At 40.2% G+C, this 18009-nt stretch overlaps 1 protein-coding gene and 1 long non-coding RNA gene across 6 annotated transcripts in view; one reads left to right on the top strand and one right to left on the bottom strand.

Annotated features, from left to right (window-relative positions):
* Positions 1-18009, bottom strand: part of LOC137239337 (uncharacterized) — a 222814-nt gene that overhangs the window by 135088 nt on the left and 69717 nt on the right. The window lies entirely within an intron of this gene.
* Positions 1-18009, top strand: part of LOC137239325 (cyclin-dependent kinase-like 1) — a 54172-nt gene that overhangs the window by 8434 nt on the left and 27729 nt on the right. The window contains exon 1 of one of the 5 annotated variants that reach the window (XM_067764497.1): positions 7317-7618. The exons of 1 other annotated variant lie outside the window; for it this stretch is intronic. In XM_067764497.1, the coding sequence (XP_067620598.1) occupies positions 7584-7618 (35 nt within the window). In that variant the 5' untranslated portion in view covers positions 7317-7583. Of the gene's footprint in view, positions 1-7316; positions 7619-7782; positions 7944-10981; positions 11353-18009 lie in introns of those variants that run through there. 3 more of the 5 variants (XM_067764498.1, XM_067764494.1, XM_067764500.1) reach the window with 3 other exon arrangements.

Genomic DNA, 18009 nt, shown 5'->3' with positions numbered 1-18009 from the left:
AGAGGGGATTCGATGCCGAAAATCATACAAGTCTCCCAATATCCACTGTTTTCGATGTTGTAGCAGTGCTTCATTCCGTCCAGTAGGTGCGACCACTTACTAATTGTCATATATATGCTCCAACGAGATTCCGAGGAAGCTTGCAGTTTAAACAGGGTTGGACCCGAGAGGGTGTTACAGGTGCTGTTTTCACGTTGCAATTGAAAAGGTGGTTGATGTCATGTGGGGATACATTACAAGCGTTACATACATTGAGTTTGTCGGTGTTGATTTTGGACAAGTAAGAGGTAAACCTATTACAGTGTCCAGATCGAAGTTGACCTAGCATGGCATGCATCTCCCTTGGAAGGTTGCTTTCGTCCACTGCAAGTTTGGGGTATTTGTTTTTATGAACGGGATTTACTTTGCATTCCCTCACATAATAAGCTGACGCCTTTTTATGAATGCCTATAAGGGCCTTATCATCCTTCTTTTTTCACACGGCTGTAGTGTCGGATTTTTTCAGAATGCTTACGTAGATGACCCTCTAAGTTCAGTTTTGAGCCTGTGTTATATATCATTGACTATAACTTTAATTCCTTAACTGCTTGATAGCTGCCGCAAACTTGCATTGGTCGACGCCTAAAAATATGTTACCTGACAAATACTTACAATGAAAACTCTGTGGCGAAGCTGTCTAACTGCCCAGCCTTATTAGAAAACACTCAAACTGCTGAACCGCTAATGCCATCCTGGCTAAGAATTTACTCATAGCTCAAATTCCACAACACCACTTTTGCTCAAAGCAAAATTTGAACTCTCACCAAAATATGCTAATTAGCCAAACCACTTACCACACCATTACTCACTGAAGCACTGAGAGCGTACTTATATATTTATACTTGAACACTTTGCTCATATTCTCCAATTATCGTAACAAGAATCAAGATTGCTAACAAATTCTAAGAGTAGCAAATAAGCAGGTAAGCAATGTAAGTGAAGTAAAATAGAAAGCAAAAAGAAAATTCAAAACTAGCCCAAAGAATGCAGAAATATATGATAGGAAGTGGTAGTTATGCAAATTTAAGTCGTCTAAATGGCTTTGAGAGAGGGCTGCGGTTGCGATACTTAGGTGGAAAATAAGCAAATTCGTGGAATTGAAATGTAGAATTTTGTAAACCCTGCAGAAATAGAAATGTGACACACCCTGAAAAATAAAATTATAGTTCAGCGCCTAAAAGTAGGCAACGAAGAAGTGTTGGAAAGAAAAAGCAGGTTAGTTTGGGTAAAAGGTAAATTCAGCGAATTTCTCAATAGTATTTTAAAAAAAGCCGCTAGAAATATAACCACACTTTTCCTAACTTTTTTACTCAAAACAATAATAACAATTTTCAAACTTCGTGTCAACAACAGCACCAACGTTTTTATACAAAGGTCAAAAGCGCGCCACAAACCGTTAGATCAGCCTTCCTTTGATGCGAATATCGATTGAATTAATGGCGTGTGCTTGGCATTCTATTGTCGAATGTATGTATGTATGTGTGAAAGTGTGTATATATATTTCTGTAACCCTCTGTTTATTTACGGAAGTAATGTTACCGCATGCTAAAACGCTATAAATGTTATACAGACCGCAAAGCAAATGATTACAAGCGAAATTCTGTGGTGGACAGAATACGAAATCAGATGTGCGAACATCAGACAAGCTCTGGCGACCTAAACAGTCGCACTATGACGCAAATGAATGTATTTCGCTAATTGTTTTTATACTCGAAATATTTATATAGAAAGCCGTATACCAAATTTTCATACAACAAAGGAGGGGACATTTTTTTAAATATAATTCCCGTATTATCTGCAATGTGGATGAATTCCTGACTAAGCTATTGAAGAACTGAGTTTATAAACGGCATATAGGATACGGATTGTCTCCTATAAGCAGAGTTAGTGTGAAGCTGGCGCCGCTGCTGAGTGCCTATCGTATGTATAGAGCACATCTTAAGAAGCTGTGGGTTTGAGAAGCTCTGTCAAAGACACAGCACTAGGTAAACATTCAGCATTAAACAGCGCTTAACCGCTCCAGATGAAACCAAACTACATTCACCACTTTCTGACAAATCTGAAATCTATAAGGTCACTTGCTCGGTCGCAACGTCTTTATCCTTTCGCATAAGACAATATAGCTAGTAAAGTTTACCTTTTATGTATGTATGTATGTACATTTCAGCATAACTCTCGTTTATCTCATATCGTGGTTGTTGCCGTAATAGTAATGTGCTGCATGGTTGGCCGCATTGAATCCAGTAATAGCAATAGAAGGGCTTTGGGAAAATATCTCTTTGACTTCTTGAAACTTTACGTCTGTGGATTTTAGTCATCCCTTACGACAGGCATGTCTAAAGAACATTCAAAGCCCTTCAACCCGCACTCCTCATAACTAAGCCTGCTTCTGGGGAGGACTTCTGACGTGTCAGTTCTTTGCAGCAATTGGTTCGTTGCTCCCGCATACTAATATTTTCAGGTACGAACCCCACACTTCGCGGGCACAATTTTGTATGACTGCCCACTCTTTTTTCTTTCATTTTCTTTACCTTACTAAGCAAAATTTAGGCAAAGGGTTTCGTTCTTGAAGAATGAAAATAAACTAGTTTTGGAACGGTTTTGGTTTAATTTGTTGCTAAAAAAAAGTTTCAAACTGCAAAAACTCTACCCTAAGGCAGGGAGGTGTTACCGATAGGGCAGTCTTTTGAATTGAATCCGGTACACTCCGTAATTAAAATCGTCTGTTATCAGCCCAACTCTCTCAGGAACAAGTTTGCTACTCCTTCGGCTTTTGCGTCTATCGAATGCTCTAAGCTATTTTAACCCATAGAGAACATTTCCTGATTCCTTCACGATTAATCGGAACTATATACATATCGGTACGCCGTGGTGTGATTTTTGAAACAAGTTTTTTCAATGAGAAGAAAATTTTACTAAGCGGGGTCGCCCCACGACAGTGTTTGCGTATTATTTCTGTCATGAAAAGCTTCTCAGTTAAAACTCATCTGCCTTGCAGATGCCGTTCGAAGTCGGCATAAAAACAAGTAGGTCCCATCCCATTAGTTTGTAGGGAAAATTTAAAAAAGGAGCACAACGCAAATTGGTAGAGAAGCTCGGCCTAAACTCTCTTCGGAGGTTATCGCGCCTTACATTTATTTATTTTATATATCGCACGGTGCGTTATTTGATCAACCTAGCTGGCCAAAACTAAAACAGCAGTTATTTCTGTTCAAAAAGCGGTTGTCTCACTTCATTGTTATGAAAGGAAATATTTATTTTTTATTTAGTTACTAGAAGACCCGGCAGACATTGTTCTGCCCTAAATTTGGCCTATCTGCATAGATTTTAATGAGCTTTTTCCGTCTAACTCTGCTCTCCCGCCCTCTTCACTTTTTCTTAATCCTTTTATCCACTCCCCCAAATGCAGATATTCGTTGCTTTTGAAATTCCGCTTAAAAATTGCACGTGGAAACACTAAAGACTCTCCTGAATTAAAAAAAATGTGTTAGTACATACCTCAAATCGCGGGCACCCTCAGAAACCGCGGGCCCCTTTCGCCGGCCCTGGCGATATGCTATATATATATATATATATATATATATATGTAAAGTTAAACAAGCACGTGCGCAAATATATCCATACCAACTGAAAAGAGGTACACCACTGCGTATACGTAACATTTTATTATTGCGTATAAACAAATAAAAAAAATTGCTATAAAATAATATTGCAACTATAGACTGAGTTATAACCTATCCTATGTTTCAAGTTAGATCAAACTACACACGGGGTGCAAAACTAATTCAAAATCGGTTCAGTAGTTTAGGAGTCCATCGCGGCCGAAAATGTTGTGACACGTGTTTTTTATATATTAAGATTTATTTATGTCTAAAATACAGCAGACACTTATGTTTAAATTTTAATTTGACAGTAAATTCACGGTGTTCCGCGCAGTCGTTTCTGTGGATCGGGCCCTCGGTTTCGGATGAACCCTGGGTCATTTTTGACATTACATGTGATAGGTCAATATGGATATCAAACGAAAGGTGTTTTAATCACCATTTCTATTGACTTTTTAAGTAGGGTTGCCACTTAGGGTTGCCACCTCACCTTCTTTTTTATATTTCTTTGTATATGCACTACCATCTCGGAAACGCCTTCACCCTTTTGAATCAAATTTCGTACATCGATATAGTATTACATTTTAAGACTTTTCACCTAGGTGTTGCCATGAGGATGTGTTCACAAAGTTGCCACATTTTGAAAGTATAATGGAACACCACCCAAAAAATCGCGGGTATGCGCAGCCGTTTTTGCTATTAAACTTTATAAAAAAATGTAAGATATAAATTAAAACCACATTTACGTATCCTAAAAGAAAATGTAACTATATTTGATTAAGGCTAAACAAGTGAACAAGTATTTGGAATTATATTGCTTTTTAATCCAAAAATACATCGAACTACGCACAATTTTTATACAAATTTAGATGTGCGCGGCCAGCTCCGTTGACGTTGCAGATGGGTTTCGGGGTATGTATAGTCTTCAGTGGGCATCTAGGAACGCCAGGGAGTATATTTAAAAAAAAGTTGGAACATTTTGAAAAATCGACTTTTGGCCAGCTAAATTGATGAGATACCCCACCGTGTGTCGGTACGTACATCTCTGTTCCTATCTATGTATGTATATGTGAACAAAGGTAATAGTCAAAATAATTCCTAATCTAATCTATAATTAAGGGATGGATTTGAAGGATACGTACACGCATATTTTAATTAAGTTTTGTTACTGAAACACGCATATCAGTCGTAAGCGTGGCTGTCGGCAATAACTGCTGCGTTTATCGATTACAACCACAACGAAAGTGGTGTGAAGTTTACTTACAGAATTCTTTTATAAAGTAGCATGATGTGATATAAATTCGACTTTGCGTGCATATTGCACTTAGCCCCTTGTTTGACCGGCTACACAAAACCATGGCTGCCACATATTGTTTTTTTTTTTTTTAATAAATAAATAATATTAGTTGCTTCTTTCGGCATACGACACTATAATTTCATTCGCGCAATGGATTAAACGTAGAATTGTGAAAGGGCTTAGCTTTCGTAGCGCTATTAAAACCTATATTCAATTCACGGCGTTGTAAGTATTCTCAATGTTTTGAGTTGGTAATTTCATCCCATGGCTCGTCGAGTGAGAAACTTTAGTTTTATTTTTAAGCCTGAAACATGCTGATTTCACTCGCATCTGCAGTCGTAAGTGTAAACATATACTTAGTTTTTGCTGTAATGTTGTTTGTAACTATAAAGAGGCTTCAATGAATTATTCTAAATTTTTTTGAGCATCTTATTTTAACGTCGAATTCTTCTTTTTTCTGTTTATCATTATCAACATCATTGTCATCATTACTCTGACTATCTATTTCCTTTCGTAGCTGTTTTTGCTTTAGATTTTGTTAATGATCGCTTTTTTATTCCTTTTTTGTCTTCTTCATTGTCTAGTCCTTTCTCTTTTTCGAATTATTCTTTTTTCCCCGTTCGGTCTTCTTTTCCTTTTCTTTCTCTTCTTCCTCCACTTTTTCTTTTCCATCTGCTTCACTTTCTCCCTCCTCCTTGTTTGCTTCTTCTTTTATCTTTTTCTTCATGCTTAAATGCTTACCCTTGATTTTCTTCTTCGTCTTCATCCTCTTCTCCTTCTTGTTTTACTTCTTGTATTTCATTTATTTTCATTTTTCTCCTTTTTTATTTATTCCTGTTTTCACATAGGTCACCTTATACCTTTCCATTTTCTACCCCTCTTTCTCTTTTTCTTCCTCTACTTCTTCGATTCTAGTGTTTCTTATACCCCTTGCGCCTTTTCTCTCTGTTCTCAGTCATCTTAGTTTTTTTTTTCTGCTTCTCCTCCATCTTCTTTCTCTTCTTCGTTTTCCCAACTTTTTCTTTTTATTTTACTCATTCCTCCTTGTGTTCTTTTTTTCTTCTCTTAATCGTTTGCCTTGTCAACTTCTGACACTTCTTCCCTTTTTTCATTTATTCCTTTTATCTCTCAACTTCTTATAATCCATCCCCTTTTTTCACTTATTCCTTTTATCTCTCAACTTCTTATATTCCATCTACTCTACCTTTCTCTTCTTTCACACCACCTCATATTCTCTTTCTTCATGTTCTTCTTTCTATTGTTCTTTTCATCTTACTTAAATTCCTTTTGCGCATACTCATCTTTATTTCTTCATGATTTCCACCCCATGTTTTCTTCATATTCTCCTTTTCTTCGTCTCTTGTTTTTCGTATTCCTTTGCTCTTTTTCTTCCCTATCTTATCTTCAATTTTCATGTTCTCCGTCTTCCCCAGTTTGCATAGTATTTTTTCCCTCCGGCTTCTCTTTTATCTTCTTAATTTTTATTTTTTTTATTTATTTTTTTCATAATATCTATTTTATTTCATAATATCTTTATTCTCCTTCGTGTTCTCCTTCTTCCCCTTTTTCCTCTTCTTCTTATTCTTTTTCCTCTTCTTCTTCTTCTTATTCCACTTCTGCTTCCGGCAACTTATTCCACTTGTCTTACTTAGCCCGTTTCTTATACTTCCTCCCCTTTTTCCTTTTCTTCCCCTTCTCTTTCTGCTTTCTCCACACTTTTTTCTCCTATACATCCTGTTATTTCTATTCTTCACCTTACTCTTTCCCTCCTTTTTTTGTTCACTTTCTTTTTCTTTCTCCTCTTCTTCCTCCTCCTCGTATTCATCTTCTTTAACCTTTCGCATTCCATTTCCAATTAATTTTCACTTCTCCATTACTTTCCTTCCTCTATATCCTTCTCCTTTTCTCTTCAACTTATACTTCCCCATTCACTCTCCCTTTCTCTTTTGGCGCTAACCAAAATTACCAATTTTGCTGCAAAATTAGCGCAAGTGGCAACCATGCCCTCAACAAAGTAAGCGCCTACACGGCGTATGAGTAACTTTAACTAATTGAAATTCAACAATTCCATGTGCCATTTTGCGGCATACCGCCATTACATATGAAATACAAAACCAAAACACCACCACCGGCATTACAAAATAGATCACGACAATTGCTAGCCAATCACAAACACACACACACACATACGAAGGCGCAACATGCCATATGCCACATGTTATATGTCCACCACATCGCATTCCACGTTTTACAGAAATTATTCTTTGTATTTGTATTTGTATTTATATTGTATGAAGGTATTTACTTAAAGCGATACCAAAAAATACGTCAGCAAACTTGGACTCTTATGTAGTTGGACATTTTGTACAGTTGTCTTGAGTTGAACGGGCGGTTTAATTGTGTTTACGGCGTTACATAAAACAAAAATAAAAATTAAAAACTGTTGTTGTACTCTCTAAAGTATTCTTAGTTAAGAAAAACATAAAACATTAAATGCGTTTCTATTTTTAATCACACAATCGCTGTTGGCTGACGTCATAAGTCTTCGTGTTGAAAGTGTTTGTGAAATTTATTTTTGACACGATTTGCGTACGAACGCCAGTTTTATACAAATTTCTTTTATTTAGCTGAGAAAGTTTCCAAAAATGTTTGAACTATCAAAATTATTTACATTAAGACGGTAAGTAAGTTCGTTGCTATTTATAGTAATTAGAGCTTCTCTTGCATGCCTTTGTACATTATTTTGAGGTTTATGCGTATCCATGCGCCTGCTAACTTTAAGTCGTAATATAATGAGGTAATAAGCCAGCTGACTTCATCAGTTGCCATTTAACGCGCCGAACAGTTGCAACTTATCGCTGCGATCTTGATTGGTTTAGTTAAATCTAAATTGAAGTCTCAAGTGATTAAGTGCTTAACTGATATCCTGATTGAAAGTCAATTTGTATAAATAAAATATCGCAAATATCATAAATGACACAATCTCGCCAGGGAAAAAAGAAAAGGTGGTGTAATTGAGCTTCAAACTATTAAATATTATTCTATTTATTCATTTGTGTAAACGAATTGCCACTTTGTAATTAATTACTCGTATCTATACTCAGCTTAAGACAGTTTTGATTAAAACTTTGAAACAGTGTTTAGATACTCAGCGTGCTTTTCACACAGAGTATATTAACTTAGATTGGAAAACGGTTGGTTGTACAGTAGGCCGGGTCGATTTGTGGGGAGGCAAATCGCCCATTGCTCTGTGAAAATCATATTCTAGGGATCAAAATAAGAAACTTTGTCGAAGGAACTATACCTCTAAAACGAATTCTGATGTCCCCCCCTTTGGGTCGTAGGGGCAAATTTTGAAAAATCCCACTTTGAAATACCTATGTTTTTTCTTTTTGGAGTTTATTTTTCTCTTTAGAAATTTATTTAGTCAGAACATATGTAAATGAAAAAATGAATTTAACTTAGTAATAGAAAAGAAATTAAAAAAAATTATTAGAAATTAACGTTTTTACAACCCCCTTTTAAAACCAAGGCAACACTGTGATGCATTTGCATGTCGTAAACATAGTTGTGTGGGTTTTTTATTCAACCGTTTTAAAAAATGAAGGTATCACTGTGACACAATTGCAGATCGTAAAATTGCTTGTGTTGTTTTTTTTAAGTCACCACAAGACACAGCAGGTAGAATTGAAATTGCCCCTACCCAAAAGTTCGACCCAATGGGGGACATCAGTTTTAGAGGTATGGTTCCTTCGGCAAAGTGTCTTATTTCGATCCCTAGAATACGATTTTCACAGAGCAATGATCGATTTTTAAATCGACCCGCCCTATTGTACAGGTATAAAGGAATCGAGATATATATAATCTTCCATATATCGAACTCATCAAAATCATCATTGAGCCATGTCCGTCCGTCTGTCCATTAACACGATAACTTGATTAAATATTGAGATATCTTCACCAAATTTAGTACACGAGCTTATCTGGACCAAGAATAGATTGTTATAAAAAAAGAGCGAAATCAGATGATAACCACACCCATTTTTTATATATATAACATTTTGGAAAACACAGAAAACCTGATTATTTAGTAAATAATAAACTAGAATGCTGAAATTTGGCATGTGGACTGATATTGAGACCCTTGAAAAAATTTGAAAAAATTTGTTTAAATGGGCGTGGCACCACCCACTTGTGATAAAATCAATTTTACAAATATTATTAATCATAAATCAAAAATCGTTAAACCTATCGTAACAAAATTCGGCAGAGAGGTTGTGTTTACTATAAGGAATGCTTTGAAGAAAAATCAACGTAATCGGTTGAGGACCACGCCCACTTTTATATAAAAGATTTTTAAAAGGGTCGTGGACGAAGATAATAAGCTATATCTTAGCGAAAAAGATCTTTGTATTAATAGAATTTTACTTTCTATATTGAATTATAACACTAAATTGGAAAACACTTAAATTTGAAAAAAATGGGTGTGGCATCGCCCCTTTTTTGTCTAATCAATTTTCAATGTTTCGGGAGCCATAACTCGAAGAAAACTTTACATATCGTAACAAAATTGGGTACACATATTGTCCTTATATTTCTAGTAAAAATGGACGGGATCGGTTAAAGACCACGGAGTTTCGAGAAGCTCGCAAGCTTTATCAGTATATCTGGATTTAAGAAACTCGCGAGAAAACGAGCTTCGCGCGAAATCTCTTCTCAAATAAGTTCGAGAAATCGTAAGCTCTAGTTCTTTGATGTTTATGGGAATGTTGTTTTTTGGCCCCATCGATTTTAGTCTGAAAAAGCTTAAGTTATGGGTCTTTAAAACTTCGCATTGATTTTTTTTAATTTTTTTCGATGGGGGTTTTAGATTTCCTAGATTAGACAGAGAACACCATATAAAAAGTTCAACATTTTTCTTAAAATGTTCTTGAATTTTCGAACGCTTTCGAAAACGTTTTTGAGATTGCAGAGTTTCAGTCACAAAATTCAGAGTTTTTTCTTAAAACATCAAAAATAAAGAAATACGATCTATAAAAGGTATGACCATACCAAGTGGGCGTAGGCGTTTCCATTTTCAAGTTTTTTTTTTGTATACGTGTTCAAGTCGTCCTTACGAGAGTTTGCCTTAAAAATTTGAGCATTGCAGCTTTTTGAATAACAGAGATATCACGTTACTTGTGTCTCCCAAAAGCTCTTTTAATAAGTAGGCCTTGAAACGCCCTTTTTTTACATTTTATTCTGATTGATTAATCTCATTGGCCGGCTGCCGTAGTGTGGTGATAGCATGATCCGCCTACCACAGCGCAAGTTTTTTTCAATGATAAAAAAGTTTTTCAAATTAGAGTCGCAGCGCGGCCAATACGGGTTTAGTTTATGTCTACTCCCTGAATATTTTTCTGTGTGTCTAATTACCTAGAGCTTCCTATGTTATATCAAACCGTGACCAAATATGTTTACAATTCAAACAAATATTATTAGCCAATATCTTCCTATTTACCTTTTTTTCAAAACTTCTCGATTCCGCACATTTAGAGAGCATTTTAACCACATTGTAAACTAAAAAGTATGCACAAGTAAAATGACTTACATTTTAACACCAATATCATAAAAAAATACACCCCTTACTGCACCACCACCATTCACCCAACTTAACGATTTGTTGTGGTCTACGTAGACACAGCAACGATTGCTTAGTTACCGGACGCCGACAAGTGCAGCAAACAAAACAAAATAAAAGCAAATAGAACAAAAAACTATACAATTTATTAAAGGACAATAGTAATAAAGACACATAATAAAATAGGTAGAATTTTTTTATATTTGAAAAAAAACGGCAGGTGCAACTAAAGCCAAACTAGAGGTGAAGCATACTTACAGGCGCAAAAGTAGCAACAGTACAAATCAAACAACAGCTGCGTGATTTACAATAACGCTTAGCAAAAGGAACGAGAAAAAGATTGTTATAGAGGATTGTGTGGAAATTTGTTGAGTAGAAAATTGTATAGAAAAAGAGTTACGAAGGGGGAAGGTGGCAGTAAAATTGTGTGATTCAAGTGACATTATTTTATAGTTTGTGGCTAGTGAAGGGTCATTTTTGTGTGCGCAGTGCGGCGAGTTCAATCACCTTTTCCGGGGTCGTAAAAAACTCATTGACATTAATGGCATTGAAACGACGTTAACAGCGTACTTGCATTAACTTGAGAATATATATTTATCGACGTATATATGTTCATATGTGACTCATGAACTTTCTTTATGTAAACCGACAAAAAATATTTAATTATCGATTTTCCAGCGCGCAGCTGTTTGTATTTCGTGTGAAAAAACTTCGACTTTTGTGTGTTGAATATATGTTCACTAACACAATCAAACATTTAAGTACATAATTTTTTAGTACGCTTGTGTGCATGTGTAAGCCAAAAAGTATTAACTAAGAATTAATTTATAAAAGCCGATTACAACATTGTTCAAACTCCTATGAAAGTGCCTAAAATTTTTTTAATAAAATTGAAGCTTGTTTACATCGTAGCGCTTTTAAATATACTGCTTCTTCTTTTAAACACTTTTTACCCTGCAGTGAAAATAAAAACCAGTCAGCCAACTTACTAGTTCATTATTTAGTTCATAGCTGTTCTGCTCGTTAGTGCCTAGAGTTTAAATGAGTTATAAAATGGCAGTTCGCCGAAGGCAGATAAATTTACCTGTTCTAGTCTAATCTTATATAAGGAGAGGAAGCGAGAGAAGGAGAAAGAGAAGGAGATGCGTGAAAAGTGCGAAAACCCAAGCAGTGAGAGGAGGAGAAAGAGAGGGAGAGGAGTAGAAAGTGAGTTAGACAAGGCAAGGGAACGGATGAGAACAATCAAGAAAAAAACTGAATTGTGAAATAAGGTGTAAACTAATAGGTATGGAGACAGGAGAGGAGAAAAACAGAGGAGTGGAAGAGTAAAAGGTAGACAATTTTGGAACTACTTTTGAAACTATTCAGATAAATCAAAGTCACATAATAGGCGCTTGGTTGGTTAAACGTCCTTAGCCGTCCCTCAAGTTGCGCAAATCGCTTCTCGCCATCGCCAACTCGTATAGGCAGAAATTCACTTTTCTTCTAAACTCCCTGAAGAAGACAGGGAAGTGTGAAAATGCGTAGGTGGGTGTAGTAGAATTAAATATTTGCCATCTAAGTAATTTACCAGTCATAACATTACAATACAGTATATCTCAGTGATAATTTGTGAACCATAAGTGTGGTACGAGCCCTAGGCCAGCGGCATTTTTTGTTTGACCATAGGATAGGATAGGATAGGTTAGGTGGTAGCTTCCCTGATAAGGATAGCTCACTTGGACAACACGAAGGTCCGTTGTGATACCACATACACCAAAAATAACGGTGACCTAGATCCAGCTACTTAGAGAATCGTTGGGTAGCAACGATAAAGCTCCGAATGATACCGATCTCAACTTTGGATATATCCTCGGGAGATCCAAGTGAGTCGCGACCGAAGTACTTTCGCCTAATTCTGGCAAAAGCTGGACAATCAAGCATAAAGTGATTTGGTGATTCCACCTCATCATCCTCCATACAGCTGCAGCAGGATGGAGTTTCCAGTATATAGAGACGTAACGCATGGATACCCATGGGACAGTGCCCTGTCAAAACCCCAATGACCATTGATAGGTGAGCCTTAGTGAACCCAATTATTTCAGCAGACCTCCTGCCATCCACTTTCGGCCAGAAAGATCTTGCTACCCTGCAAGACGTGGTATCCGCCCAACGTTTGCTGAGCTGATTCGAGGCCCAGCTATGGAGGAGCAATCCACAGGTGGCCAGCGGGATCCCGAAGTCCCTACAGCCATCTTCATCCGGTTCAGTTGTACCGATGCGGGCTAAGAGATCCGCTTGACAGTTACCCGGGATATCACTATGGCCCGGGACCCAGATAATCTTAATTGTAAAATAATTCGATGCAATCGCAAGCGAGGTCAGGCACTCCCAGACCACCCTCGATCGCACTGTAGTTGAGCTCAAGGCCTTGATAGCCGATTGGCTATCAGAGTAGATGTTAAATTCCCTAACCGTGGTAGCACTGGATAGCATTCCATCCACCGCATCCTTAATCGCAGCAATTTCCGCTTGGAATACACTGCAGTGATCAGCCAACTTAAACTTGCGGCTTAAATTTAGCTCTTGACAAAAGACCCCCCCACCAACCTTTCCATCCAGCTTTGACCCATCCGTGAACAAGTTAACCGGTCCCATGCCCCAGATAATTCCTCTTCCCCAATCCTCTCTCTCTGGAATAACTGGGGTGAAGGTTGTATAGGGAGCTGTTATCGGCATACAGTAGTCCGTTCTGTCCGGGATGAAGTCGAAACTGGTAAGAAGGCTAGAGTGTCCGCGGTCAGAAAGTCTATATCCCATATCACGAAGCCTGACCAACGACCTTGCCGCGGCCGCCTTTCCCGCAATATCTACTGGGTATATGTTCAGCATGACGTTCAGTGCCAAGGTAGGCGTTGTTCTGAGAGCGCCACTGATACCGATCAGCGCCGTCCGTTGCACTGACACTAACATTTTGGAGGTGCTCGCCGTGTCCAGTGCTTTCCACCAGACCAGCACCCCATATAGCAGAATCGGTTTGACCACCATCTCATAAAGCCAGTGTACTATTCTTGGCGAGAGTCCCCATCTCTTTCCGATAGCTCCTCTGCAGCAGTACAAGGCAATGGCGGCCTTCCTGGCCCGATCTTCCGCATTGGGTCTCCAGGACAGTTTCTTGTCCAAAACAATCCCCAAATATTTAACCCTATCAGAAAGTACCAACGGTACCCCTGCAATCGAGGGAGTTCTGAAATCGGGCACCTTATATCTTCTTGTGAAAAGGACCAATTCCGTTTTTCCCGGGTTGACCGCCAATCCACATGATTCAGCCCACCTAGCCACAGTATCCAGGTAGCCCTGAAGAACATCGCGCAGGGCGCCCAGAAATTTGCCTCTGACTAGGATAGCGAGGTCATCTGCATAGGCAACCACCCGACAACCATTGGCTTCCAGCTCCACAAGAAGCTCGTTGACTACCACAACCCAGAGGAGAGGAGATAGGACACCCCCCTGTGGCGTGCCCCTGCACACCTTCCTCTTAATTATGGCCCCTCCCCACTCCGCTGCGACAATTCTGCCGCATAGAAGTTTGCTAATAAATTCAACCAGAGCCGCCTCGACTCCTAAACCCACCAGAGCTCTTTCGATTGACCCCGGTAAGACATTGTTAAAAGCTCCCTCGATGTCTAGAAAGGCACCCAGAGCATACTCTTTGTGTTCTAGGGACCCCTCTATTTGCTTTACAATCGAATGGAGAGCCGTTTCCGTCGATCTGCCCTTGCAGTACGCATGTTGTGAAGCCGACAGTAACCCCCGAGGTATCCTTTCCCGTAGGTACAGGTCAATCAACCGCTCAAACGTCTTAAGAAGAAACGACGAGAGACTGATTGGCCTGAAATCCTTAGGTGATACATGAGAGCTTCTGCCGGCCTTCGGAATGAAAATAACCCTAACCGTGTGCCAAGACTTCGGGATATAGTTAAGCCTGAGGCAGTTAGTATATATGATGGCCAACCAGCGGCAGGAAATCCCCAAAGACCTTTGAAGCTGCGCAGGAATGATTCCATCCGGGCCCGGAGACTTATAGGGCTTGAACGACCCTATAGCCCAGGTTATCTGACTTTCCCGTATTGGAATGGCAGGCACTTCTGCATGGCCAACGACCGCCGACCATGCAGGCGAAGATCCCTGCGCAACTCGGACATCGGGAAAATGATTGTCCAGTAAAAGCCTTAGGGACTCCTCGCTACTCATCGACCAGTCCCCACCATCATCTCTCAGATACCCCAGAGGAGCGGGGTTCCTAGAGAGTATTTTTCTAAATCTCGCGGATTCATTGCAGCCTTCTACGTTTTCGCAGAAGCTTCGCCATGCATCTCGCTTGGCTATCCTTATTTCATATTTATAAATCTCCAGACTCACCTTATAGAGCTCCCAGTCCGAGGGTAATTTACTCCTCCTGGCTCTGTTGAAGAGCGGCCGACTGGACGCTCTTAGGTCGTCAAGAGAATCCGACCACCAGGGCGGCTTGCCCTTCCCCCTGTAAGTTTTCAATGGGCAGGACAGCTGAAAGGCGCTATTGCTTGCCGAGGTGAAGTTTTCCACCAGAACGTCTATCTCAGATTCGGACAGGCCCGAACTAATGATAGGCACCGCAGGCAGTAGCTCTCCCAGCTTCCTACAATACAAGTCCCAGTTAGTACTTTTAGGGTTCCTAAAAGATATTTTACCGGGACGTTCTTCGTTCACTGAGAACTGAATATATCGGTGATCAGAGAAGGAGTGCTCGTTGAGAACCCTCCATCCAGATATCCGACCTTCCAGTTCTCTACTAACCAGGGTGAGGTCCAGGACCTCCTCCCTTAACGCAGTAATAAAAGTCGGGTCATTCCCCCTATTACATATACAAAGTCCCTCATCTACAATAAAAGTAAATAAAGACTCACCTCTAGTGTTGGTATCCGAGCTTCCCCAAATGCTATGATGGGCATTTGCATCGGCACCGATGATCACGCCAACACCTCTCCGCCTTGCTTCAGCGGTGATTTCACCCAGTATCGCAGGTGGTGGTCCCACTACGTCCCCGTGGGGCATGTACGCTGAGACCACTCACATTTCATTACTTCCTCGCTCGAGGCAGACCGTGGTTACGTCAGCATTGCTGAAATTAGAGAGAATAAAAGCTTTAATCTCTTTTTTAACAAGCACACAGGATCTAGGCCTACTTGCCTCCGCATGCACCAAGGTGTTGAATTTTCCAGTCCTTAATCCAGAAATCTTACTGCCGTTACTACTCAGCCACGGCTCCTGGACAAGGACTATATCCACTCCGCCTTTTTCAAGGCAGAGCAACAAATTTGCGGAAGCCGCCTTAGAGTGCTGAAGATTGATTTGACGGATTTCCATCAAAAGCGCTCTTCTTCCGCACCCCATCCTTGGCGGATTCGTATTAGTATTGTCCATTCTAAAAAAGTCCCCCCTCAAGGCCGCTATCCGGAGCCGATTGTGTAGTCGCCCTTTAACGATCTCGTGGTTATCTATGCTACGCAGGGAGGCCACGCGAGGGTTGACGCATTACCTTATGAGTAATGCGTTCAGAGCCAGACCGGACGCGAAGCGGGAAAATCTTCAACCGCACCTACACCACCAACTTAACGGCGACGGAGCCGGAACGTACCTTGAGGCCCGCCACGGTTTTAACGGGACGTGGGCAGGTGCAGCATTAGCCTACCAGCCATTTTGGTAGGGTTTCACCCCGACCTACTAAAGTGGCAGAATACCGCACCTACCAGCCCAATGTCATCAAGTCAAAATGTAAAGTGAAATCAAAGTCCTTAAACAGTCCAGTTCGTCACCGTTGTGTACCGATCTTGACTCTCCCTCCCCTGAGCTCGGCACAATGACTCAAGGGGTGCGGGTTTTATCGAGTTGTCCTCTCTAGATCCGCCATTATCAGTAGAAGCAGGGGCACCTCGTGCAGGACGTGATAACTAATCACGCGTGACATTCGTCACTATGGCCGGTCTAAGACTGATATCAGTCCCTGATCCAAAGCCTGAAACCACTTATGATATCCAAGCCAAGTATCTTATTTGACCATAATCAGTCCAGCTCTAATTAATGACACTGATCTGTTGTGTGAATCGAGCGATCTGCATTGGTTCTATTCTTGCAACATACAAGAACTAATTTTAGTTTGTAAGTTTGTACCGATTCAAAAGGGGAAGGACTTTTCCTTATTGCTATTACAACGGAGCTTCCCTGTATACACCATAGCGCCAGAGAAACCTGACTTAGTGGAAGCAAGTTTGCGACTGCATTTTGTTTTATGTAGCTGGCGCATTGCCACTGACTTGCACTGAGAGAAGGCACTCCAAAAGTTTTGCCTTTTCTCTTTCATCTGGGCTTGATTAGTTGCTAAGACTAAATATAAGATGATGGCCAAAATTGTTGTATATTAGACTGCGTCGGTCTATAAATGTACATAACAAAAAAATGCTTAAAACTGTAAGTAGATTTGAAGATTGTGATAAGAGATTCGAGGAAAAAAATATTTTAGTTTCTTTATCCTTGCAAATACAGGCGGAAGTGTATACTTTTTTAAGATATAATTTATCAATTTTTTGGTCTTGAGAATCTTTTAAATTTCCTAAAATGTCCTTTGGATTATGAACAAGACTTCAGAGCTCAGAAGGGCGTTAGAAGGACAGGAAATTTAGAGCTGCTCAAAATAATGACGCTTCCCAAGGCAGTCGGTTCTATGTACCGGAGCGACTCGGGATTTTTCCCGACCAAGGACTGCCATGTCAGTGTAATCCCATTTAATTTGTTGCGTCCCTCCCACAAATTGTCATCCTCCCAGCAGCTCCTTGCAGCAGGACTGCTCCATATTCTCTTGCTTCGGGAAGGTATCGAATCCAATCCGGGTCTGTCTCCTGACCCCGGTACTGAGAAATGGTTTTGCTGCATCTGCCGGAAAAGAGTCTTTTTAGGACGGTCATACTCTGTTCAGTGTGTCTCGTGTAAGGGATGGTTGCATCGGACAGGTTGTTCTGGGCTTGATCCCAAAACCCGACGTCCACGTAACTTTTATAAATCTTTTGTGGCTCCTTGTTGTTCACGCCCAAGGGCGTCCCGTAGTCTACGCCTAAGCGCCCCCCCCACTACCTTCCAGCAGCCCCGCTGCTGCTCGCGCCCCACGGCGCCAACAACTCAAACAGCTGCTACCACTCATAACTACTATCTTCGTAGTAGAGTCGGTAGCAATGCTGAGCATCAGCCCCTGCCCCCGTCTTCTCCCACCCCTCTTTTCCGGCAGCAATCGTGTAGGTCAGGGAAACAGACTCTTAGTCCCTACCTCCATTTGCACCGTTTGCCAGCACAGAATATATATGTTTGCGACATCCGCCCAATGCAGCTCCTACCTTGGGTGGTGCCACTTTCCTAGATGTTCTGGTCTCCGCGACGGCAAC

This window comes from Eurosta solidaginis, chromosome 2, assembly GCF_040869045.1.
Source record: "Eurosta solidaginis isolate ZX-2024a chromosome 2, ASM4086904v1, whole genome shotgun sequence".
NCBI classification, from domain to species: domain Eukaryota; kingdom Metazoa; phylum Arthropoda; class Insecta; order Diptera; family Tephritidae; genus Eurosta; species Eurosta solidaginis.
Note: the sequence above shows the minus strand (reverse complement) of the source record. Positions and strands in the feature narration are given on the sequence as shown.